Here is a 27,713-nt window from a genome sequence, read left to right as displayed (position 1 = left end):
CTGGATCAGATAGCTTCACTGCTGAGTTCTATCAAACCTTTAAAGGAGGAGAACCAATACCAATTCTTAAATTATTCCAAAAAATTAAAGAGGAGGGATTTCTTCCAATCACATTCTACAAGGCCAACATTATCCTGATAACCAACTCAGACAAAGACACAACAAAAAAGGAAATGCCAGCGGCCAATATCCTTTAAGTAGGTATGCAAAAAACAAACAAACAAAAAACCCTCAAAAAAATACAAGCAAGCTGAGTTCAACATTAAAAAGATTATTCACCATGATCAAGTGGGATGCAGGATGGTTCAAATGTGAATCAATATACATGATATGCTACATCATCAGAATGAAGGACAAAAACTATATCAACAGATGCAGAAAAAGCATTTGATAAAATTCAACATCTCTTCATGATAAAAAACATGGAACAATTAAATACAGAAAGAACATAGCTCAACATAATTAAGATCATATGTAATAAGTTAAAAGCTAACATTATACTGAATGAGAAAAATGTGAAATCTTTCTAAGATCTGAAACAAGACAAGGAAGCCCACTTTTAACATTTTATTCAACAAAGTTCTGGAACTCCTAGCCATAGCAATCAGGCAAGAGAAAGAAATAAAGGGCATTCAAACTGGAAAAGAGGAAGTCATATTGTCACTGTTTGCAGACGAAATGATCCCGTATATAAGAAACCCCAAAGATGCCACTAAAAAGTATCAGAACTAATGAACAAATTTATCAAAGTTGCTGGATATATCTGAAATATAAATGTAGAAAGAAATCTGATTTATACTGTCTACAAAAAATAGGAGTTTATTTAACCAACAAGGGGAAAGATCTCTACAATGAAAACTATAAAACAATGAAGAAAGAAGTTAAAGAGGATAAGAAAAATGGAAAGACATCCTGTGTTCCTGAATTGGAAGAATGAAATTGTTAAAATGCCCATAATGCCCCAAGTCAGAGTCAGAGTCAAGGCAATCTCTATCAAAATATTAATGACATTCTTCAGAGAACTGGAAAAAACAAACCTATAATTTGTGTGGTGAACAAAACAAACACAAATTATGAATATACAAAATAATCCTGAACAAAAAGAACAAAGCAGAAAGCAGAAGGCTGACCTCAAAATATACCACAAAGCTGTAGTGATCCAAGAAGTATGGCATTGGCTTCACAACAGACACAGACTGTACATCAGGACAGACAGCCCAGGAGTAAGCCTGAGCATACACAGTAGCCAACTGGCTTTCAGCTAAGATGCCAGAAACACACAGTGCAGAGAGGACAGTCTCTGAATAATGGTGCCAGGAAAATTGGTGTCCACATGCTGAAGAATCAAACTAGGTCTGGCTCTCTTGCCAGTTACAAAATCGACTCAAAACAAATTAAAGATGTAAATGTAAGACCTGAAACAATGAAAACTGCTAGAAAAGACCCCAAACCACAGGAAATACAAGCAAAAACAAACAGTGGAATTATGTCAAGCCAGAAAGCTCTGCACAGAAAAGGAAACAATCCTAGGGAAGAAGCAGTCCACAGAGTAGGGGAAACTATACATCTGATAAGGGATTCATATTCAATGTTTTTTAATGGGGGAATTATTGTTTTCTTTGCTGTGTTTTTTAGCTTGGTATCCTACTTGCCTATTTTTCTTTCGTTTCCTGTGCTTTTGGGATCTTGTCCAAAAAATCCTTGCCCATTCCACTTCCTGAAGTGCTTCCCCCATGTTTTCCTCTAGTAGTTTCACTGTTTCAGGTCTTATATTCATGTCTTTAATTTGTGTTGAATTTCAAAAAACTTGGGGAGGCCCTGGGTTCAATTCTAAGCACTGCAAAAAATAAACTAAACTAAAACCCCAAGATAAAAATCTGACTTAAAAATGGGCATTAGACCCAAATAGACATTTCTTGAAGAAGGCATACAAATGCTCCTAAGGTATATAAGAAAATGTTCAACATCAACATCACTAATTATCAGGGAAATGCAAATCAAAATCACAATGAGATGTAATCTCACTCCAGTAAACTTGTGATTGTCAAAAAGATAAAAGATGACAAATGCCAGTGATATGGAGAAAAAGGAACTCTTGCATACTGCTGGTGGGAATGTAAATTAGTAAAGCTGTACGGAAGTGCCTCAAAAAACTAAAAATTGAACTGCCATCTGATTCAGAAATCCCACTACAGAGTATATATATATATCCCAAAGAAATGAAGTTGGGATGTTGAAGAGACACCTGCATTCCCAAGTTCATTGCAGCAACAGTCAAGAAATGGAAACAGCCTAAGCCTCTACCATCTGAGGACTTGATAAAGAAAATGTGGCACATATACAGAATGGAATACTATTCAGACACAAAAATGAAATCCTGTCATTTGCAACAACATGGATGGAACTGGAGATCATGATGGTAAGTGAAATAACCCAGGCACAGAAATACAAGTACCCTGTGATTTCATTCATATATGGACATAAAAAGAGATAACTTCATGGAAGTTGAGAGTAACATGGCAGTTACCGAAGGCTGGTGAGAATGGGGGACGCTGGGAAAAGGCTGGTCAGTGGGCACTAAATTGCAGTGAGGAGCAAGTTCTGGGTGCTGTTGCTAAGTACCTACTGAACTTTTCAAGAAGCTAGGAGAAAGAACTTGAATGTTTTCACCATAAAGAAATGATAAGTGTTTTAGGAAGTATATATGTTTAACCTGACTTAAACACTACACAATGTTTGTATATCTATAATTTTTAAAAAAAAATGCAGATTATATAGCAAGTTCTATAGGTTCTGCTTCATTATGTTCCTCTAATCATTTCCTCCTTTCCTTTCCAACTGCCCCAAAGCCTCCTTAAGTTCCTAGACTCTTATCTCCTATCAAGAGTGTCATAACAGACTCCTGATCTCTTCATCTCTAGCCTACTCTCTTGTTATTCAACATCTTTACCATTGTAAAAATGGTGCCTATATTTCTAGGTTAGGAAATTTTAATGACACAAACACAAGACACATTTGACTTGGTAATTCAGATATGAACATCATTTGAGGGAAACTGATTTTAAAAACCTCAAACTCCAAGACTTTATTTCCAGAAGCAAGTCAGACTAGGTTCCTTAATAACTCTCCAACTGAAAATAAGTTCTAGTTAAAATGCCGCAAGTTTTTCAGTGAGTTGGTCAAAAAGTGAGGAAGATGCAGAGAGCAAAACTCAAATGAAAGGCCAGAGGAAAGTTCTCAGTGGAAAAATGGTAAAATCTGAATCAAGTCTGTAGTTAATAATATATCAATGATGATTTCTTAGTTTTGACAGATATACTATTGTTGGGAGTAAAGTGTATGGAGAATATAAAAGAGATGCTGAGAGGTTGAGGACATGTCTATTCAGCCCTTCAGAAGCAAAGGAGGGGGGCTGGGGCTGGGGCTCAGTGGTGCAGTGCTTACCTGGCACGTGTGAGGCACTGGGTTCGATCCTCAGCACCACATAAAAATAAATAAAAATAAAACAAAGGTTTTGTGTACATCAACTAAAAAAATAAAATTAAATAAATAAATAAGAAGCAAAGGAGGGAAAGTAGGAGGGAACAACGTTTGAGGGAAGGGTCCAGTCTGTTGAAACCCAGATGCAAGTCCAGGGAGCTCACTGGAGTCCAAGCACGACAAACAAAAATAAACCTCACACCTGACGCTTCAGAGTGAAAATGAAGAACAGCAAAGTTCAAGATCTTAGAACTTGGAGAGGAAATACTGAAAGGAACATAAATATCTGAGAGCTAGCTCTTGACAGCAATAGAGGATGACAGAAAGCAGCACAGGCATGTGCTCTGAGACCTGTTAGAAAATGAACACCAACCTGAAGTTGGGACCCCAAGGCCATCTTGCAGAAAGAGGCTGAGATAGGGATGTCCATAAAACCTGAGCACTTACCGCCAGTTCAAGGAACTTCCAAAGACTGTGCTCTGCAGGAAGGAAGGTGGTCTCAGAAGGAAGGTCAGAAAGCAAGAAAGGGTCTTCAAAGAAACTGGCCCCCACGCAGGCAGAGGCTCCTCAGCTGTGTCAGGGGCAGCTGCGCCAGGCTTTAGGGTTCATGCGGTGCAGCTAGCACCCTGGAGCCCTACTGTTTTTATCTTTGGATTTGTGTTTGTAGTGGAGTCTGACAGATGAATCAAGCAGGAACTAAGGTCTCAGTGTTCCAGCTCTGACCCAGTTACGCCTCTTGCCACTGTCCTGCCTCCCCCAGACAGTTCTCAGTCACTGCTCCCCTGGCTTCTCCCAGGGACTGCCACTTCTGCCCCAGATGGGAGCAGGGCCTGGGCCTGGGGAGGTTGGTGCCTGTAGAAGTCTGAACTTAAAGGACATTAAATAGCAAACAAAAGACCACGTGGCAGCATGAGGGAGAGGGAGAGGGAGAGGGAGAGGGAGAGGGAGAGAGAGGGAGAGGAGGAGAGGGAGAGAGGGAGGGAGGGAGGGAGGGAGAGAGAGAGAGAGACACTGTCAAAGAAAGAAAAATGCTGCTTTCCCACTGTTTTAACAAGGAACCTTATATTTCCATTTTGCAACAGGCTCTGAAAATTATGTAGTTAGCTCTGCATGTAGGTAAGTGTAAACTAATACAGTCTGATTAAAATATTAATTCTGATTATGTGCAGTTAGAGGAGCTAACACAAAGAACTAGAAAACTGGACCACGAGGTAGAATGTATGTCAGAGGGCAGCTATTGGAGCTCCAGTGTTCTTCGTCCTGTTCATTATTCAAGAGGAGTTTAGATACAAATTTTGGAGATAAAATTTCAAAAGCAACTACTAAAATAATAGAAATAAAATATACTATTAGTGGAAAAATGCACTAATACACAAAACCAAAAAATCCTCCTAACAATAGGCCCAAAATGAGAAAATAGTACAGAAAGGAAAAAAAAAGGGGGGCAGGGGAGAAAGAAAAGGCTTAACACAATGATCACAATAGAGGTAAAAGAGTTAGAAGAAACAGACTTGATACAAAGCTTAGTTCTATGCTCTGTATAGGAGACATTCCTAAAATATAAGGACATGTAAAGACTGAAAGGAAGAAACTGGAAAAGATCTAACAGGGATATATTACAGGGAGGAAAGAATATAACTATATTATTATCAGGGAAATAGACTTTAAGATAAGTCATTATTGGGGGCTGAAAATGATAATAGGTTTGATTTACTATGAATATTCCTAAACTTATACACACCAAATAAAGTAGTCTCAAGATAGATGGCGCAAAACTTGCTAAAACTGTAAAGAGAAACAGGCAAACCCTCACCATGTGGTAGAATTCGGCATAGCTCCTTTGGTTACAGCTAAGCTGACCCAGGATCACACAGATGGCCCTGGAAGCATAACTGCACACTCTGGCCATGCAAGGTTGCAACCAAGGGCCAAGCAGAGAAAAATTCAGTAAAGATACAGGAGATGTATGGCAAGCACTAAGACCAATTTTATATACAGAGCCACATGTTGCAGAAAAATACATAATTATTTTCTAGCCCATATGAAATTGACCACATTGGAGGCCAGAAAGTTTCAGCAAATTTCAAATAATTTTAGGCTACCCACCTGCTTTGCCAAACTTGATAGCTACTACCCTCAAATAGTTATAGAACTCTTAAAATATGACTAGTCCAAATTGAGATGCGCTCTAAGTGTAAATAAAATATCAGATCTGAAAATTTAATATAAAAAAATCCAAAATTCAGCTTTGGAGATGTAGCTCAATGGTAAAGCACTTGCTTTGCATGCATGAGGACCTGGGTTCTATCTTCAGCAAAGTGCACACATGCACACATCCACAATCTAAACTAACCCTAGTAACTTTTAAAGATGATCATGTATTTAAATAACATTTTGCTATGTTGGGTTAAGTAAAATATATTTTTTAAATTTGATTTTTATTTATTTTTAATCTTTTAATGTAGCAAGAATTTGTAAGAATTTTTAAATTACATATGCGCTTTATATTTTACTTCTTATGATCTATAATCAATATTCTCTGAAATTAAAGAAATGTCAGTAACAAAAAATAAAATATCTCAATGTATCTTAAAAATTTAAAAAATGTATTTTGAATAACTCATGGGTCAAATAAAAATCACAGGTGGTACTTAAATATACTTAGAATAATAATGAAATTGCTACATATCAAAACTTATGAAATAAAGCTAAGGCAGACAGGATGGATAAACATGGGATACCAGAGAACACAAATTCAGATGAAGAATGAATGATCCTCAGCTACACACACACCAGGAATAAATTCCAGGAACATACTGTCAAGTGTGAATCACACATACAACATGATTTTATTTCTGTGTATATTAAATACACACAAATCTAACATTACACTTTTTAGGAAGAGAAACATACTTGGTAAAATTAGAGCGATGCAAGCACACAAGGGACCCTAGCTTGGCTTTTGTAGATGTGCTTGATCAGCTGGAGGAAGTTCCCTTCCACCTACCTGCTGTGTTACCTCTGAGGAAGGAGAATCTGGGACCAGGGAGGAACATTAAGGGACTTCAGAGCTAATGGTGGGGTTCTGTGTCCTAATGGAGTACACAGATCTTGTATTTCTTTATACTTTATACCTATATCAACCTTCTCCATGTGTACTCAGTGTTTCTAAAACAATTATTGATAAAGCCTGAGCATGGAGAATGGGGAGGTGGAGGAGAGAATTCAAGGCAAAGATGAAGGTGAAGAAATGGGCAAGGGAGTGGTAAGTGGAACTATCTTCTGAGTATGGGTTTCACTGACAGCCGGCGCTGAACACACAGGGTCCCTATTCAAATGGTGCTCAAAATCCAGCAAATTTCAAAGTGTGCTCCAATCCACACTGTAAAGGTCTGTCCTTTATAGGATAAGCCATACCCAGCAGGTTCTGATAACCTGCCCCATGCCTGGAGAAAAGGCAGTGAAGCAAAAGGAACGAGGGATGAGGACAGCAAATGGGGTCTCACTAAAACTTCACTGCGGCTCTCCCAAATGTCTCTAGACTTTTCTGTCTCCTTCACATCTCATTTTCCTCTAACGCAAGCCAGATGCCAACAGCTCCCAAATTCCCTGTAGTCATATCTGTTTTGACGTCTGACACTGGTGCATCCAACTTCCCACCTGGCTGCTCTCCTTTATTTTAGAAACATCTGAAAGACAGTGTTAACATTCACTTTGGCTCATGTCACATGTCGTCTGCTTCTCATGTGGGTTGTTCTAGAATGTAGCCCAAGGGGCAGGTTTACCCTGGAATGTTGTCTTTGTAGCACACAGTAAAGAAAAAACATCAAAACACAGGATCTCTTAAAACTTCTGTTTAGAATGGAGCATGTCCCTTTTCTTGCATTTCAGAGGTAAGAACAGTGAAATGGCCAAGTCTGGTAACCGGTGTGGCTGGTGCTGTCCTCAGCTGTACTGGGGGGCGGGTGTACTGTATCACCTGGCACCCAGAGTCTGTGGCATCTCTGGAGACCTGGGAAGCCTGCTGTGTAAGTAGGGGACATTTCTTGCTATGGTCCTTTCTCCTGGCAATAATTTCTCAGCCCAGTTTTCTCCATAGTTCCTGGCTTTTCCTTTCTAAGATGTACTACTTTTTCAGTATCCAGTTTGGCCACATCAGAAGAGGGCATTAGGGGTTTTGCTCATTGGGGAAAAAATTAGCTCTCTCAACTTTCTTTGGGTTCAAAGATGTTAGGGATAGGGTGTGCTCCTTCATAATCCCCCGGTCCTGCCCCTCTTATCTCCAGTCAACTCATGGTTTGCTTTCTGTCACTAGGTCAGTTTGTATTTTCAGAACATATATACATATCTATACATGAAATCCTATAGTAGATTCTTTCTGATCTGGCATCTTTTACTTGGCATAACTATTTTGAGTTTCATCCATACTGAATTATGTATTAATAGTTCATTTGTTTTTATGCCAAGTGGTATCTGGCTGTACAAATACAGCACAAATCATCCATGCACCTGTTGTTGATTGTTAGAGGGTTGTAAAGATATGGCTACTACAGATACAGCTACTATCAATATCTGTGCATATGTTTTTGTGTGGGCATATGCTTCTTTCATATCTCTTGGGTAAATATATAGGAGTACAATGTCTTTCAAACAAAATAGGCACCTATTTAACTCATAAAGAAACTTCCAAACCATCACTCAATAAAGCTCTACCATTTTACATTCCCACAAGCAGGGTATGATTGTTTCAGTTCCTCCACATCCTCTCCAACACTTGAAGGGCTTTTAAATCTTAGATATTCTAAAAGTATGTAGTAGTATTTCATTGTGGTTTTAATTTGCATTTTATCAATGACTAATGACATTGAGCATTTTTATATACTTATTAGTCGTCTGTATATATTCTTTGGTGAAGTGTCTACTCAAATCTTTTGCTCATTTTTTATTAGGTTGTGTACATTCAAATAATAAATGAATTTCTAAAGTTCTTTATGTATTCTGGAAACAGTTTCTTTATATATTCTGGAGACAGGTATTTATGGCTTTTCATTTTCTTACCAGTGTCTTTTAAAGAACAGTTGTTTTTGTTTTTTTGTGGTGCAGAGAATTGAACCCAGGAGGTAAGCATTGTACCACTGAGCTACATCCCAAGTCCTTTCAGAAACTTTTAATTATTAAAATAGGGTCTCAATAAGATTAGAAAATTCCAATGAGTATTTTCCAGATGGTGCCTGCAAATATCTTCAAAGTTACCTTTACTACAAAATAGATGGTATTGAATATATGAGTTGCTTGACTCTTTAGTCTCCCTGAAGATAGTTACAGTTTTTATATCATGAAATGTAGAATCCATTCCATATGCATTCTTTTGATGGACTCAGAATAAAGCATGACTGTTGTATCTATCCCTTTAGAACAAAATCTACACAAGTACTGCAGATTATCGCAGTTAAAATATAATAGGTCATCCCATGTTCTTGGATAGGTTGAATTAATATTATCAAAATGGCCACACTGCCAAAAGCACTACACAGATGCAGTGCAATCCCCATCAAAATACCAATGACATTTTTCACAGAACTAGGAAAAACAGTTCTAAAACTCATTTGGAAGAATAAGAGACCCAGAACAGCAAAAGCAATAATGAGCAAGAAGAGCAATGCTGGACCTCAAATTATACCACAGAGCATGGTATAGGCATCAAAACAGACATGAAGGCAATGGAACCGAAGACACCCAGACCAACCCTCACAGATACAGTTGTATGATACTCAACAAAGGTGCTAAGTACATACATAGGTTGGAGAAAACATAGCCTTTTAAACAAATGGTGCTGGGAAAACTGGATATCCATATATAGAAGAATGAAACTAGATCCCCATCTCTCACTCTGCATAAAAGTCAACTGAAAATGGATCAAGGACCTAGGAATGAGATCAGAAACTCTGCAACTTCTAGGAAAAAATATAGACTCAACACTCAACATATGGTACAGGCACTGACTCCCTTAACAAGACTTCTAAAGTGCAAGAAATAAAATGAAAAATTGGTAAGTGGGATGGCATCAAATTAAAAAGATTCTGCCCAGCAAAGAAACAAGTGAGAAGAGAGAGCCTACCGAGTGGGAGAAGATCTTTGCTAGCTGCTGCTCAGAAAGAGAATCAATATCTAGAATATATAAAGAAATCAGAAAACTTAACACCAAAAAAGAAAAACAAATAACCCAATTAATAAATGAGAAAAAGAATTAAATAGACATTTCTCAAAAAAAGAAATACAAATAGCCAATAAATAAATGAAAAATGTTCAACATCTCTAGCAATCAGGGAAATGCAAACCTAACTCCTTTGATATTTTATCTCACTCCAATTGGAAGGGCAATATCAAGAAAATAATAATAAGTGTTGGCAAGGATGAGGGGGAAAAGGTTCACTCACATGGTTGCTGGAACTGAAAACTAGTACAATTGCTCTGGAAAGCAGTTGGAGATGCCTCATAAAATGAGGAATAGAACCACCATATGACCCCGCTGTCCCACTCCTTGGAATATATCTAAAAGATCTAAAATCAGCGTACTGTAGGGATACAGTCACATTAATTTTTATTGCAGAGCAATTCACCATACCAAGCTATTAAACAAACCCAGGTGCCTGTCAACAGACAAATGGTGAAATGTGATATATATACATATTATAATATAATATAATATACAGTTTTACTCAGCCATTAAAAAAATCACAATGAAATGACAGCATTGGTGGTACGTGGATGGAACTGGAGAACATCAATGTGAAGTGAAATAAGCCAGAACTAGAGTCAGGGATTGAATGTCTTCTCCAGATCAAAACAAGAGGTGGGGGTGGGGGGAGGAAAGAAAAAGGCAGGACTGGACTCCCATGGAAATAGAAGAGAAATCAGTACAGTAGAGGAAGGAGACTGAGGGGGAGAAAGGTGAGACACGCAAAGAGGGAACAGTGGAATGAACCTGACCAAACTTTCCTATGTACACATATGAATTTCACCATTATATTCATCTATAATGCAGTAATTAAAAAACAACAAATAAATAAAAGAAAAATCAGTAGAGTAAAAGAAAGAGAATAAGGAAAGAGAAGAGGGGAGGGAAAGGGCAAGTACTAGGGACTACAACTGAGCAAATTATATTCCATGTTTATGTAATTATGTCAGAATGAACCCCAATATTATGTATGACTACAATAAACTAATAAAAAATATAGTAGGTCAGGGTTCAAATGCTAGAAATTAAGTGATCATTATTCACAGAATTTTCAGAATTATGAAGTCTGTTTTGACACTTCCACAAAGTATAAGGTGTTTTAAGTGAATTGCTATAAAAATATGAGCTTCTATCTGTGGTGGTAACTTGCTTGACCTCACGGTTACAGAAATGACACACTGTTACACCCCTTTCATTTCCTGCTGAGCCTGTTTCTGACTCTAAGGGCTCACAGTGAGTGTTGAATGGAACAAGCAGGGAGAATAAATATATCATTTATAAGCACTGGTAGTCCTGGACTAGAATGGCACAGGCAACAAGCAGTGACTTATGTGTGAAAAAGATAACATGGACTCCAAAGAGAAAACCCACACACCGTTCAGGCAAAAACCCATCTTAAGACTTTGATAAGAGATAGTGATCTTATGTAAAAAAAAATTAGACAGACCAACTTGGTTGTCAGGAGGAGTTTCTGTTAGGAATCTATAGGAATTATGAGAACTAGAACATTAATTTTAGAGGCCTGGTCATATTTTTCATATTATAAAAATTGCAGCTGTTAAGGCAGCAGAGTTTCTCTTCAGAACCAGTTCTAGCAATGTGGATGCTCTAGAATTATAGAAGACAACACAGATTTAAAATAAGGATGATGGCCACTAGAATCCACAGCCTGCACTTCACTCCTGGCTCAGATGCTGCAAATCAGAAGATCTCTGGGCCTGGAGAGAAGCTGGGAACCTCCCAGCTTTACAATGGTACCAGCTATTTGATTAGAATTAAATCCATTGTCACCCATACACACAGCAAATATTTACTGAGTGTTTGCTGGGTGTCAGGCACTGTTTCTGTCTCTGGGGACACAGCAATTCTTTCTTGTTGCTCCTTAGGACTATGTTTATACATTCCCACAGTTTTAGAAGAAATGAAGCCTGAGCAGTAAATGAGTCGCAGGGGCAGACCAGCCCAGGGTGCTCGGCAGCTGGCTGCCGATGTTCTGCATAGATTGCAAAGGAAGTGTGGCTATCCCTCACCTTCTAACCTGCAATGTCACCAGACTGGTTTTCGTTGAGGCGGGGGTTTGGTACTGGGGATTGAACCTGGGGTGCTTTACCACTGAGCTACACCCCCAGTGCAATAGTTGTTTTTTTTTAAAATAGAATTTTTGAAGTTGACACAATAGGGAAATACTTGTAGTTAAGAGTATTTAAAAAAAAAAAGTTTTCAATTCTGAGACCAATGAGAATTTCATTTCTTACAGACATGCAGGAATCTAGATTCCCTTAATTATAGAAAAAATGTAACTGCAAACAAATGTCAAAGCATACTGCCAAAACAACAGCTTTAAATTCTATTTCACAAGTGAAGACATCTTCACACTGTCAATCAAAGAGATCATCTTGATTTTATCACAATTCCTATCTACACTAAAGGCTGAGATGAGAAATTTGGCAAACCGGTTGTTTTGAAGCTGCTGATGAATAGGGTATCAGAGAAAGAGCTGGATCTTGGAGGAAAAAACCTGCTAAGATTTATTATTTTAGAATATCACTTAGAATGCTTCATTTCATAATGCTTTAAACTAATGGGATAACATCCAAATTGAATTACTCTGAGGATTAATCTTTACAACAGTATGAGCAAAGTAGATAATACTGAATTCAACAGATATTTACTGAATATCTGCATGGATAGTACAGGGTATAAATTAACACAATATGGTGCTTGAAGGGAATTATAACTTCAAGAAAGATGAAAAGAGGAAACTGATACCTACTGAGCACCTATAATCTGATGGTCATGATTCTAGATGCTTTAATATTCACAAAATATATATGCTAAGCCTCAGGCTAGCATCATTCTAAATGGAGAAAAACTGAAGGCATTCCCTCTAAAATCTGGAACAAGACAGGGATGCCCTCTCTTACCACTTCTATTCAATTTAGTTCTTGAAATACTAGCCAGAGCAATTAGACAGACAAAAGAAATTAAAGGCATAAAAATAGGAAAAGAAGAACTTAAATTATCACTATTTGCAGGCGATATGATTCTATACCTAGAAGATCCAAAAGGGACTACAAAGAAACTACTAGAACTAATAAATGAATTCAGCAAAGTGGCAGGATATAAAATCAACACGCATAAATCAAAGGCATTCCTGTATATCAGCAACAAAACTTCTGAAATGGAAATGAGGAAAACCACTCCATTCACAATATCCTCAAAAAAAAAAAAAATACTTGGGAATCAACCTAACAAAAGAGGTGAAAGATTTATACAATGAAAACTACAGAACCCTAAAGAGAGAGAGAGAAGAAGATCTTAGAAGATGGAAAAATATACCCTGTTCATGGATAGGCAGAACTAACATCATTAAAATGGCGATATTACCCAAAGTTCTCTACAGGTTTAATTCGATGCCAATCAAAATCCCAATGGCATTTCTTGTAGAAATAGAGAAAGCAATCATGAAATTCATATGGAAAAACAAAAGACCCAGAATAGCAAAAGCAATTCTAAGCAGGAAGTGTGAATCAGGCGGTATAGCGATACCAGATTTCAAACTGTACTACAGAGCAATAGTAACAAAAACAGCATGGTACTGGTACCAAAACAGGCAGGTTCCATTGGTCAATGGAACAGAATAGAGGACACAGAGACCAATCCACAAAGCTACAACTATCTTATATTTGATAAAGGGGCTAAAAGCATGCAATGGAGGAAAGATAGCATCTTCAATAAATGGTGCTGGGAAAACTGGAAATCCATATGCAACAAAATGAAGCTGAACCCCTTTCTCTCGCCATGCACAAAAGTTAACTCAAAATGGATCAAAGAGCTTGATATCAAATCAGAGACTCTGCGCCTGATAGAAGAAAAAGTTGGCTCCGATCTACATATTGTGGGGTCGGGCTCCAAATTCCTTAATAGGACGCCCATAGCCCAAGAGTTAATAACAAGAATAAACAAATGGGACCTACTTAAACTAAAAAGTTTTTTCTCAGCAAGAGAAACAATAAGAGAGGTAAATAGGGAGCCTACATCCTGGGAAAAAATTTTTACCCCTCACACTTCAGATAGAGCCCTAATATCCTTTGTATATATACAAAGAACTCAAAAAATTAAACAATAAGATAACAAATAACCCAATCAACAAATGGGCCAAGGACCTGAACAGACACTTCTCAGAGGAGGACATACAATCAATTAACAAGTACATGAAAAAATGCTCACCATCTCTAGCAGTCAGAGAAATGCAAATCAAAACCACCCTAAGATACCATCTCACTCCAGTAAGATTGGCAGCCATTATGAAGTCAAACAACAATAAGTGCTGGCGAGGATGTGGGGAAAAGGGTACACTTGTACATTGCTGGTGGGACTGCAAATTGGTGCGGCCAATTTGGAAAGCAGTATGGAGATTCCTGGGAAAGCTGGGAATGGAACCACCATTTGACCCAGCTATCGCCCTTCTCGGACTATTCCCTGAGGACCTTAAAAGAGCGTACTATAGGGATACTGCCACATCAATGATCATAGCAGCACAATTCACAATAGCTAGACTGTGGAACCATCCTAGATGCCCTTCAATAGATGAATGGATAAAAAAATGTGGCATTTATACACAATGGAGTATTACGCAGCACTAAAAAATGACAAAATCATGGAATTTGCAGGGAAATGGATGGCATTAGAGCAGATTATGCTAAGTGAAGCTAGCCAATCCTTAAAAAACAAATGCCAAATGTCTTCTTTGATATAAGGAGAGCAACTAAGAACAGAGCAGGGAGGAAGAGCATGAGGAAAAGATTAACATTAAACAGAGACGAGTGGGGGGAGGGAAAGGGAGAGAGAAGGGAAATCGTATGGAAATGGAAGGAGACCCTCAATGTTACACAAAATTACATATAAGAGGTTGTGAGGGGAAATGGGGGGGGGGGAACAAGGGAGAGAATTGAACAACAGCAGATGAGGTAGAGAGGGAAGATGGGAGGGGAGGGGAGGGGGGATAGTAGGGGATAGGAAAGGTAGCAGAATACAACAGTCACTAATATGGCATTATGTAAAAATGTGAATGTGTAACTGATGTGATTCTGCAATTTGTATGTGGGGTAAAAATGGGAGTTCATAACCCACTTGAATCAAATGTATGAAAGATGATATGTCATGAGTTTTGTAATGTTTTGAACAACCAATAAAAAAAAATTCACAAAAGATAGCTGCTGTTAATATGACCATTTTTCATGTAAAGAAAAGAAGCCTCACAGGGGTTAAGCTGCCTGCTCTCATGCTGGTCAAGCTGGGATTTAAATTGGTACTTGCCTGCATTCGACAACCATACTTCTTATATGAAGCCACACTGCCACAACGTCCTAGAACCCTCGTATCACCGAAGCCATTCTGATATCTAATACTAGGTATAGTATCCACTGCTCATTGTGTCCACCTCACTGAAGTAGCTCAACATCAAGTGCTCTCATCTCTTCTGATTCGTCAAGGTGCTGGAGGACACCCTCTCACACTCACTTAGTGGATGGGGTGCACATGAAGTAGAATCGGAAGGGACACAGATGGGAACACGAGGTTTTCTGCCTTCTGCAGGTCAGTGAGTTCCCTGCAGACTTAGTGTTACAACCTGGCTGAGAACCAGCAGTCACATGGAGAGTAACTGAGAAAACAGCTCTTCAAGAAAAGTTGTGCAAACCAGAGAGAAGAGAACTCGAGTTATTAAGGTCACACACAACAGAGCTTGTTCCTGAATTTGCCAAATATGGGACCCTGAGTCAGAGCGTAGCCTCAGTTGACCTTAGTGTCCTCATCTATAACATGCACACAATGACTCCTGTGTCAGAGGTCAGGGTCACAGCTCTGCTAGCCAGGGCCTTTGTGCAAATGTGAAAGTGGCTTCTCTTCTGGGCTGGTGAATTAGAAAAAGTGCTCCCTCTGTCTGGGGGTACACCCGTGGGGGTTGGCAAGGAAAGATGGCATGCTTTTCCAAGGAAATAAGTACCTTCCTCTGTGGAAAGTTGCCAGAAGCACAGAGTCCAGGCTGATGTTCAGACCCCTTAGCCCTGCTGCTGGCCCCACACAACGGTGTAGGGCATCTCACCTGGGCAGTGTGTGGACAAGGTAAGATAATGTCCCGAAGGCTGCTGAATGTGTGGACTATATGTGAGACAGCTGGGGAGGAATGAAGGTGAGGGAGAAGGAAAGAAAACAGGAGTGATGGAGGAAAGGAGTGGGGCAGGGAAGGAGGGAAAGAGAAGGAGGAAGCAGGTATGTTCAGTCATGGGGTCATGCCACATGAAGGGAAAGAGCATCCTGAAAAAATCTGCTGGATTTTATATGTATTTTTCTGGGGAAAGGGTTTATAGTTTTCTGTTAAAAAAATGACAGAAGACAAAAACACATGTCCTTATATATGTAAGTCTGTTATAGAGAATTGAGAACACACTTGAGCCTCAGAGACCTCTGTCCCCCACATAAGAGCTGCCACACTTCTCCAGCACTACGCTGAACCTCTCTGGCGTCCTCCCCATCCAAAACGAGGCTCTCAGCAGCCCCGAGGTGTCCATGACCATCACTACCTGTAGACTCGCATGTCCCTCAGAGACCCAATCCTTTGTGGGTAGGAGAAAGCCGCGCATAGTTCAACAGGCCTGTATGAATGGATGAACTGTTTCCTGGTCCCTGTTTCCCTTCCTCTTTCAAGTCAGAACTTCTATTAGTTTTTTTTTTTTTTTTTACCCCCTCTAGGTTTAGTTCTGGCTTTTTATGTTTGTTTCTCTCTTCTTCTGAAGCTACCTAGCTTCTAAATTGCACATTTTGTGACCTCAGTAAGGGCTCCCTTGTCCTGAGGAGTGGCACCTATCTGAGACCATCTGGATTTATAAAAACACACGCTGTTGCTGGGAGCAAGATGGGCTCAGGCCTTTGGTGAGCAAGCATACCCCACAGCCTGGGGGGATGTGGTGCTTCTAGAGTAGCACAGCAGGTTCTCAGACAGCCCTGGACCTAGTCCATCTTCTTAGATGTCGCCAAGTCTCAGTGTGTCCAAAGTATTTCCTGAGTCCAGCTTCTTCTCTTGGAGGGACCATCTCTCCTCTAACTTCTTAAGGACAGCTCTATTAAGAGATCCTACTGGTGCGTCAAATCAAAGCTTAACTGACTCAGCTGAGAAATAGGGTGGATTTACTGAAGGAAGGAAAAGTGAAGAGAAGAAAGTCAGGTTCGTGCGAGAACCTTGAAGAATGTCTGTGATTGTTCCTCTTATTCAGTCAAAGGGCAGTAGATGCAAAGTCATCTCTAGAAGGACCAAAGCCAAGTCACTTTGGCCTGTGAACTACAAAGGCCTCATGCTACTCTACCCATGGCTGCACTGGTGAGAAGAGTTCTGAGACAAGAAACCTGATTACCTGGGGCTAGGGCTGGGGCTCAATGGCAGAGTACTTGCCTAGCATGTGTGAGGCCCTAGGTTTGATCCTCAGCACTGCGTGAAAATAAATAAATAAAATATAGGTATTGTGTCCATTTACATCTAAAAAGAAAAGAAATGAAACCTAATTACCTAATTATAAGCTGCCTGCTACCCACTTCCCTGGCCCTATCCCCAGATGCTTCCTCAGAAAATATCTGCCATTTTAAAGAAGAATTAAAAAATTATAAGTCTTCTAAATTATACCCATAAATAGAATAAAATGAAGATAAAAGATAAAAATGATAGGAACAATGAAAAACAAATGGCTTATCATGTACTTTCTGCTACAGAGAATAATATAAAACAAAAATTCCTGCCCTTATAGAATTTGGGTTCTTCTGGAATATAATAATTATTAATAAATGTGAATGGGATAAACTCTTAACATTAAAGATTCCCAGATTTAAAAAAAAAAGATTCCCAGATTTTAAAACCACCACAACTAACAGCAACAAAAAGCCTTTGCAGATATGCATTTGAAACAAAAAGATTCAGAAAGAATGAATGAAGACACACAAGGTAAAACAAGGAAGGAAGAAAGCAGAGTTTTAATAATCTAAAGCAAATTAACTGGACAAAAATATCTTGAAAGGCTGGACCAATATGCTTCTCAGTATCATCAGTATCACTAAGGAGGTACATTTGCTTGTGGTATGCTCTCAAAAAAAAAAAAAATGGTGACAGATAAGGAGGGAAGAAAGGTGGGCAGAGATGTGACATGAAGCTCTTGCCCAGTATGCTGAGGCCCTGGGTCCAGTACCAGCACTTCAGAAACCAAGACAAATAATGTGATAAAAAGATATTTTTTTTCTGTTGAAAATGGTAGAATTTACCAACCGTTGGCCCAGGTGAAATTTAGTGGAATGTGATTTTTTTTTTCTTTTAATCTGACACCAAATGAGACTTGAATTCCATCCCTACTTTTACTAAACTATGAGGCCTTTAACCACGTCATTAACTGACTTGGGATTCAGTGTAATCACTTGTAAAATGAGACAGTGAACCAACTTGAATCTAATGTATGAAATATGATATGTCAAGAGCTTTATAATGTTTTGAATAACCAATAAAAAAAATAAATTAAAAAAAAAATGAGATAGTGAAATGCAATGACCTTGCAGAAAAATGTGTCTTTAGTCTTGTGACTTCACTGTTACAAATATGTAGGATAATGGTGTTTCAAATATATATGGACACTGATTTAAAGATAAAAGAGCTTTGTAAGAAACTGCACCTTTCATTTTTCAGCATTGTGACCTCTTGTCTTGTCTGATTCAGAAGAACTTTGGTTATCTCTAGCTCACTTTCTGAGAGGTTAATTATTCTCTTTGAGTCTTCTTCTTGCCTTTCTTTTGCAGTCAGCTCTTCCTGTAAAGCTTTATAAATTTGTTGACAAGTCATTAAAGAGTCTTCTTTTTCTTTAAGCAGCCTAGTGTGCCTAAAAAGGAACCGAAAAAATTAAAAAAATCTCACCAGCATGTATTAGATAGTGTTTTGTTTTTCTTTATCATAACATTTTTCTTTTCTTTTCTTTATTTTTATGTGGTGCTGAGGGTCAAACCCCATGCCTCATACTTGCTAGGCAAGCACTTTACTACTGAGCCATAACCCTAGCTCCATAGATAGTATGTTTTTATATTTATCAAAGGTATATGAAAAGCTCATTTGAAATTAGAGACTGTAACTGTAACCTTAAAAAGTAAAGATATTTAGAACATGATAGCTTTGTGATCTTGAGCTTTCCCCTCTATGTAGAGGCAAAATCAAGGAACAATCATAGGACACGATAACACTGGGTTAGGTATTACACATGTAAACAACTAAAAAGAAAAGATAAGTCCATTTTAAATAATGTTTTCAAATTTAATTATAAAATATCAATTAAAAGTTTGCAGTGTATACCGTGATTCAGAAATAATGGATTCAAACTTCAGTTTCCTTAGTTCTCTTTGACATTCATCAGCTTCATTAGATTTATTCCTAAAGTAATAAAATATTTTAAATTAGTTAAAATGTAGTATGTTACAAATAAAGTGTAAGCATTTTTCGCTATCATTATTTTTACTCATCCACAAAAAGAATTTAAGATCTTTATATTATTATGTCTTTAAAGAAATAAGCATTTAATCCACTTTTCTAATGGCTAAATTAGCTTCTATCAGACAAGTCTATATTTCAATAAAAATAATCAACTCTGGACAAAACTAATCAAAACAGAATCTGAACAAAGAACCCCTAGGTAAAGGGACTGGAAAGGACTGGTTCTATTAAGAACAGACGCTGGAGGAGTGCTGGCACTGGGATGAGGGGACAGTATAGGCTCAGGCTGTGTCCCAGGGCAGGGCCCAGGATGCACCAGGCAGAATTAAAACCCTGGTAGAAAACGCCAGTCTTTCTGGCCTCAAGAACCAGAGCACAGTGTTTGAAGTAACCACAGCTGCTGGAAAATGAAGGGGGCTCCAGAGAGGGAGAATTTACTATATGTAAATTCTGCTGAGCTCTGCACAGGGCAGATTCCAAGCAGCCCAGTTAAAACAGCTGACATGAGATGGGGCTGCTGCCCAGAGACAGAGCTGTAGTTTGAAACCAAGGGAACAGGCTACTAAAAGCACCACCCCACCACTAACCATTTTTGGGGGGAGGAATATAACAGAATCCAGAATCACTATAATATTCACAATGTCCAGACTATAGTAAAAAAATTACTTAACATATAAAGAAAGAGAAAAGTGTGACTCATTCTCAAGAGAAAAATAGTTAATAGATACTGACTCTGTGATGACTCAGATATTGAAATTAACAAAGACTTTAAAGGAGCAATTTTAACTCTGCTCAAAGACATAAAGGAAAATCTGTAATTAATGAAAAGATGAGAAATTTCAGCAGAGAAATAAAAACTATTAAAAAGAACAAAATGGAAATTTTAAATCTTAAATAAACACTTGTTTTTAACTTATATGATTGGGTTTTATAGCAACAATCAAAACATTAAGAAAGACTAGCATTTCAGTTTAAATTTATTTAGACTACTCATTAACTATGCTGAATCATTTTCTAAATTTTCAAAATAGCTAATAAACTGTGTCATAAAATCTATTAGATTATAAATGGGTCTGCCCTACTTGAAATATGATTTTAATTTCTAGAAAATTATATAAAAATCATCATGAACATACATAGCATTCATTTGTTTTTAAACTTTTTATTATAAAATACATTAAGCTGTAAGAAAATTGCATAAAACAAATATATAATATGGTGAATTATTATAAGGAGACACTTTGGTATCTGTTATCCAAGCCAAAAAATAAAACCTTACCTATTACTCTAGCAGCGCTTCATGATAATGGGCCCAATCATAGGCAGCCACCTCTTCCCTAAAAGTAACCATTCTCATGAACTTTGTGGTAATTACTCTGATTGGTTTTGATGTTTTATGCCCCCAAAACTATATTTTAATTTTTCTCTTATTTTAATGCCTTAAAATATTCTATTTTCTCCACTGCACCCTTTTTGTAAGATGGTTCTATTAAGGTGTTGCTTTTACATAAAACAAACTGCATATCTTTAAAACATACAATTTGATAGGAATGATGTGTGTATACACTCAGGACACCATCACCCCAGGTAGCACAGGAACACACTCAAGAGCCAGGACTACTCAGTGAAATGGAAGATTGTAGGGGTGGGACAGGGAAGGTACATTCAAACATCTTGTTATGCCAGAAAGTAAAAAAATACTTTAAAAAGATATGGGACCAGAGAAACTAGCTTGAAGAAATTCCCACTAGCTATTCCTAGGATAATCTCAGTACCAAAGCCACACAGCAAGGAACTGAATTATCAACCATTAAAAACAGGATTGCTAGAGATGATGAACGTTTTTTCATATATTGTTGATTGATTGTATATCCTCTTCTGAGAAGTGTCTGTTCAGGTCCTTGGCCCATTTGTTGATTAGGTTAACATACTTTATATACAACCAGAGATATGAAAAGTTGTGCTGGATACATATAATAAGAATTGTAATGCATTCCGCTGGTTTTGTTCTTTTTTAGAGAGAGAGAGAATTTCATATATATATATATATATTTTTTTTTTTTTTGGTTTTTGGCGGACACAACATCTTTATTTGTATGTGGTGCTGAGGATCAAACCCAGGCCGCATACATGCCAGGTGAGCGCGCTACCGCTTGAGCCACATCACCAGCCCTCGTTTTTTTTTTTTTTTTTAATAAAAAATAAAAAAAAAAACAGGATTTCACAAGTCTACAAAACAAGTGGACACATGACTGGAAGAAGGAGGCACCTGCTTAGAGCAGAATACTGAGAGCTAACACGAGGCAGATGGTTAGAAACTGGAAAATCACCATTCAGCAACCACTGGCTATAGTAAGGACTGATCAGGCAAAAAGCATTAATGGATCTTATATCTAGAAATAAATTTTGATGAATAGAGTGTTTTCATGCATTTAAAATGTTTCTTCTAGAATTGTTATTCATTGAAGGGGAAGAACAATCTTCTCCCACATCATTAATTACATACTAGAAAAACTGAGTGATACTTGGACCAGAAGACCTAAATTACCAGTAGGGAAGATGATTATCAGGCCTTCAGATGTGATGCACTGAGAAAGACACATCACCATTGTTGGGGCTCAGAAAATAATACCACCAAAAAATGGCACCCCTGTATGCTGGTTATTTTAAATTCAAGACCCTTGGAGAGCAGCAGGTGCTGGAAGAGGCTTTATTCTGAGGTGGCCTTTTCCACTTAAAGACTGGAACTGCCAAAGAAGAAAAGAATCACCTCTGGTCCCTTCCTTGAGTTTTCACTAACTAAATGTGCATCTTCAGGAAGGAAACCATACCTGGACAGATTCTGTCACAAGCTATTTCCCATTTCCCAGACCCATTCAATTTCCCCCAAAATCTTGTTCTATACTGTCTGAGCACTGGATCCATTCATTCACCTAAAATCACTGATGACCCCTCAAACTTCCTCACCCCAAGTCCTCTCCCCTGTAGGAAGGGCATATATGCACCTGACTGCACTGGGTTGGGGGTAATCACACTCCTGTCCCCATGCATGTTAGTGACTCCTCTGGGGTCAGTTCACTCCAGTGAAGAACCAGATGGCTAAGGAGCCAAAACCACCTATTTGGTTTTCTGGTTGAGAAACACAGGATCCAATCACGGGAAACAGACCAATAAAAAAATGAGGAAAACTTTTATTTTAAAAAAGCATGAGGAGTTCTGCATTCTTCAAAAATGTCAAGGTCATAAAAAGACAAAGACAGTCTGTGGAAAGACAGTTTGATAAAGAAGGTTGAAGAGAGATACAAGCAGACTGACCCTACACTGGATCCTGCACTAAAGGAGAAAATGCTACAGAGGACATCATTGGGTCAACTGATGAAACTGAAATATTTTTGGCAGATTAAAGAACTACATGTTGATTTATGACACTGAAGACTCCATGGTGGTTACGTAAAATTCCACTGTCCTGAGGAAAGGCAGGATGAAATGTGCAGAGGTAAGGGCCATGTTGTGTGGGATGTATCTTCAAACAGCTCGGGAAGAAAATATGCATATATTATAAAATACAAGACAAGAAGTCAAAGGCCATGTTCACTGAGTCACAAAGGAAAGAAGCCATAAATGTGAGGGTACAATTTCTTATCAAGTTTTAAAGTTATAAATTCAATATTGGTTAGAGAGTGGAAAAATGGGTCTTTACAAATATTGCTGATATAAATAAATCAGTATAATCTTATTGGGGGGCAATAATTAAATATTTGATTTTAGCAAAAATTGTCCCAAGGAAATAATAGTGAATAAAAAGTTTTGTCTATATGAATTTTCTAAGTACTAACTTATGAAAGAGAAGTACTTGCACATTCTAAGATAAGGGATTAGTGAATAAATTATTGTTCATCCAGGTTAAGAATACTATGTATTTAATGATCATCCACAAATATATAATGACATATAAAAATATCCAGGATAAATCACTGAGTAGAAAAGTTTGCAAAACAGGACATAAAGTATGACACAAATTACCTTAAAAGTATTAAACACTTAGAAAAATGGACTAGAAGGATACGTCAAAATATAAGCGATCATCTGCATTTCTTGGCTCCTAGTCTCTTCCTGAGTCTTCAGATCACATGATTGCAATCTCTACTTCCGCCCTCACAACTACTTTCATGACTCTGAACCCCTGCCCTGCTTCCCATTTGCAAGGACTCCTGTGATTACGTGGGATGTGCCTGCATAATACAAGATAATCTTCCCTTCTCAAAAATCCTTAATTTAATCACATCGGCAAAGTTCCTTCTGCCATGTAAGGAATACAAAGATTCTAGGGATTAGGACATTAAAATCTTCGGGAGCCACTGTTCTATCATAATTGGGCTTCTTCATGTTCCTTGAACTCATAAAAGTCCTGGATCTCCTGGTCTCAGATGCTGGCATGTTAGAACGGCCAGCTCCATTCTGTTCTCCAAAGCTTAACTCAAAAGGCCTTCTGCTCAGGGCTTCTGTCTTGGTCCTTCCAGCACAAGTACATCACCCCTCCCCTTAACTCACATCCTAACTATTTTATTTATATTTTCTGCAGCACTTAGCATTACCTGAAATTATCTAAGTGGCTTTCTGGGATCCTGCCAATCCAGTGTATAGTACTGCACACAACCATTCTGGCACATAGTCAGCCATCAATAACATTCTGTATTGAATGAATAAATGAAGTGAAATGAGCTTGTTCAAGTTAGGGCAGGTGGAAAGTAGATCTAGACACTGCCACTGGAATGTCACCAGGCTACTTTAGGCTTGCCAGACAAAAATTGCTCACAAGTGAGCAGAGATAAGAAGAAAATCAGAACTTGATACTTAATCTCAAAAACAGAGAATGGTCCAAGAACAGATTGGCCAAGTCAGATGTCACTGAGAGGTCAAGTAAGAGCTTTACAAATTAATAATGTTTGTTGTTTGTAAGCTTGTTATTGCTCAAATTATTAGTTAAGCAAGAATTAACTAGTTAATTAATTAATTAGTGGCTGTTAATGAAAGTCAAGTGTAAGTACGTAATGAAGGTCTCTAAGTTAGAAAATCATCCATTACACCATTTTAGACACGCTTTCTTTGTGGTTTTGCTGTCTGCAATTTCCATTACCCAACACAGTCTGAAAATGTTAAAATGAATACTACCGAAATGAACATTCATGACTTTTAAGTCGTGTACAGTTCTGAGTAGTGTGATGAGATGTCATTATTATCTCATCCTGCCCTAGGCACAAACCACCTGCTTCTCTGTACACCCACGCTGTGTGTGCTGCCCACTTCCAGCCCCAGGTTGACTGTCCTGGCACCTCAGTGCCAGTGACTAAGTGACCCTTCTGTATTGGTCTACAGCTACATGTTCCCACACCTACATGTCCCCATGCCTATACCTCATTTGCGGTACTCCATCTTAGCATGCAGCACCAAGGCATCTTGCCAGAAGGGAGCATATGATAAGATGTTCCAAGATTAAGAGACCACATTCCCATACGTCCCGTTATAGTATGTCACTATAATTGTTGTTCTATTTTATAATTTGTTATTTTTGTTAATTTCTCACTGTGTCTATTTTATAAATTAAACTTCATCACAGTATGTGTATATAGGAAACATGTATATACACATATATTATATGAGAAGTCAGGTACTACCCATGGTTTGAGGCGTCCACAGGTTTTGGAATATATCCCCTTAAAGATCAGGGGTGGGGACCACCATATTCATTAGTACTTGACAAAATCCAAACCACCTTAAGTGAATATGTTCTTTTGATGACATACATGAGAACAAACATATCTATACTGTAAACTACACAATGTGTAGGTGTACAGGGTGAAGTAAGAATCTGCACACACACCCCATGCTCACTCCTGGAGGTGCTGCTACAGTCCTTCCAAACGTCCACTCTGGGGACTTAAGCCCTCATGTGTGTTATCACTCATATACACTTTTAACAAAAGGGGATCATCATTTTTATGATCTTTTTTTAATGTCTCAAATTCCTAATAGCTTCTTTTTTCCTAATAGTTTTTCTTTTAGGCTACAATTCTGGACATACTCTGGAGGATATCAGTTATCCCTGTGTTGCTATTTACCAATTTCCTAAGGTATTAAAATTTCCCCGTGCAACCCCTAACCAATTTGGGGGTGTGTGGGGAGTATGTTTTTCCTTACACACCAACTTTTCATTGTGTGTTCACCCCAGCTTTAAGAGCCTCTGCCTGTCTGCTTTCCTGTTCATTTCACCCTTGGCTGTTTTGGAGGTTGTACAAAGGAGCAGGTTATGCTATCTGAGGTGGGCACTGAGTTTCATCTTGAGCTGCGGGGACCCCAGCTCCCTGGCTCCAGCTTCTGCACTCACTGCTTTAGCCTGAGGTTATAGATGCCTCTGTGAATGCTGCTCATACAAGGCCAGCTGGCTAGAGGGGTTTGCTGTAGACCAGTTGGCCTACATGTTCAGAGGAGCTGTCAGTGGACCTCCTACATCAGAACACATGGGAATTCACCAAAGTGTGATTGCTTGGAGATGCTCTAGGCCCAAATGTGAAATCGGAGCATCTCTGGAAATGAAATCTGACTCTGGGCTTGAGTGGACGAGGTCACACTGTAGTACAGGGTTTTAACAAGCTCCCCAGGATTTGTCCACAGATGGGAGTCAGACAACCACTACCCAAGATTCACCAGGTTCCACTTTCTGGTCTTAAACTGATTCCGAGAAAGGTCCTGCCTGTCACATGTCCACTGCCACCACTCACAAGTGGCTTTCCTCTCCATTACTCCTCCACAGAGTCGACCCTTCCTATGCATCATCTCCCAGGAACTCCTGAAAATCTTTCACCATCTAGGGCAGTCCTTCTTCAATATCTACATAAAAATAATAAAGACACACTTCATATCTACCTATACTTAAAAGCTATAAAAATGAATTTCAGTCTTCACATTTTTCATTATTTCAGGGAGGTCTCCCCTTAATTGATTAAATATTATGATTCCTAGAAATAAAGCTTGTAGAAAGCCTTGCCATCAACGTGGCAGAGCCCTGTTCATGCTCTGCCTCAGAGCTGAAACGCGGCGGCTTGGCCCTCACTGCGGCTTTCTCCCTGGCCCCGGGATCAAACCTGCTTTTTCTCTCAGGATGAGCCTGCCAGACGTGAGCTCACTTTGGTTGTCCTGCTCCCCTTACCAGTGACTTGTTTAGGAGAGGGTGCGTAAAGGGTTTTAGCCAAGGGGGTGTAGGGAGAGGTCTAATTGGTGGCTTCCGGGTAATTTTTCTCCTTGCTTCTAAGGACATACCAGAAAAGAAGGCCGGTCCTGCCTCTGGTGGCCTTGTATGTACATGGCACCTGGAATTGCAGCCACCTGCAGATCACAAGGGAGCTAGCTAGCTTTGGGTCGAAGCCAATGCTCAAGGCAGCAGGATGGAGACAAGAGAGAAAATCAAGATCCTTGGAGACACTGCTGAGCCTCTGGATCAACTAACTACTTGGAGCCCAAAGCATCCTAATTGATAAGAATCTCTGATTCCAAATACACAACAATGTTTTTATAACCTATAGAAAATATTTTCTTAAAAATATCAAAGGGAAAAATAAAAACCAATTTCATCCATGTGTAAACTGCTTCTTCGTCTTATATCAAAATCTATAAAATGAATATCCAAATATTTAAACAAGAGAATTATCTAAGTTGAATAGGTAAAAATCATTCCTACTTCCAGTCCTCTATAAAAGATGAGGATAAAAATTAAAGGAAACAGATGCCACAGCATTTTCTAATTTCTAGAAGTCCAAAGAGGTTTGAGTATGCACAGTAACTTTCCAACTTATTAACAAGCTCTACCAATTTTGAGTGAATTATTTTTTACTTAAAAATCAATCATTTAAAAAATGGTCAAGCCACAAATTTGCCTCCAATCTGTAAATAAAAGAGCACTAGTTGACTATGGGGAACCCCCTGGCTTCTGAACACCCCAAGACTTGAAGAGTCCCAGGCACTGCTCCCAATTGCCCATCCTCCCCAACTGAATCCTCGTGGTGAAAGTGAACAGTGTAGATGGACAAGCTGGAGGCAGGCAGCACTGAAAAGGTCTCTAGGACAGGAGGCATTTTAAGTTGCCTTTCATAGTTCACATTTTCTGAAAATGGGGGCTCTGTCCAATTTCCCATTGCAAGAAGACCTTTTGTGAGTAGGAATCACTGGTTTTATAACCAACACAGTTCAGCAGTTTTGCAACTGTACGGGATCGCCTGTAGGTAATTAGCCTGCTGGGCTTGGTGAGGGTGTGTACTTCTCCCACAACTTCAGTCTACCTTGACCCCCATCATTTCTCAGTACTCATGTCACAAATTATGCTTACAATATAATTAACAAAACTACCACAGGAATGTGTTAATTGTAAATGGGATGGCTCCTTGTATATAAAAAGAAATCTGTGCAAACTTCCTCTCCATGCAACAA

The 27,713-nt window shown here is 38.6% G+C and overlaps 1 protein-coding gene across 8 annotated transcripts in view; it reads right to left on the bottom strand.

Annotated features, from left to right (window-relative positions):
* Lekr1 (leucine, glutamate and lysine rich 1) overlaps nucleotides 1–27,713 on the bottom strand; it is a 179,879-nt gene that overhangs the window by 59,882 nt on the left and 92,284 nt on the right. For all 8 annotated transcript variants that reach the window (XM_071615557.1, XM_071615555.1, XM_071615558.1 and 5 more), the window contains 2 exons: nucleotides 19,095–19,172; nucleotides 18,427–18,630 (listed from right to left, as the gene is read on the bottom strand). In XM_071615557.1, the coding sequence (XP_071471658.1) occupies nucleotides 18,427–18,630; nucleotides 19,095–19,172 (282 nt within the window). The remainder of the gene's footprint in view (nucleotides 1–18,426; nucleotides 18,631–19,094; nucleotides 19,173–27,713) is intronic.

Source organism: Marmota flaviventris, chromosome 8 (genome assembly GCF_047511675.1).
Source record: "Marmota flaviventris isolate mMarFla1 chromosome 8, mMarFla1.hap1, whole genome shotgun sequence".
NCBI lineage: Eukaryota > Metazoa > Chordata > Mammalia > Rodentia > Sciuridae > Marmota > Marmota flaviventris.
Note: the sequence above shows the minus strand (reverse complement) of the source record. Positions and strands in the feature narration are given on the sequence as shown.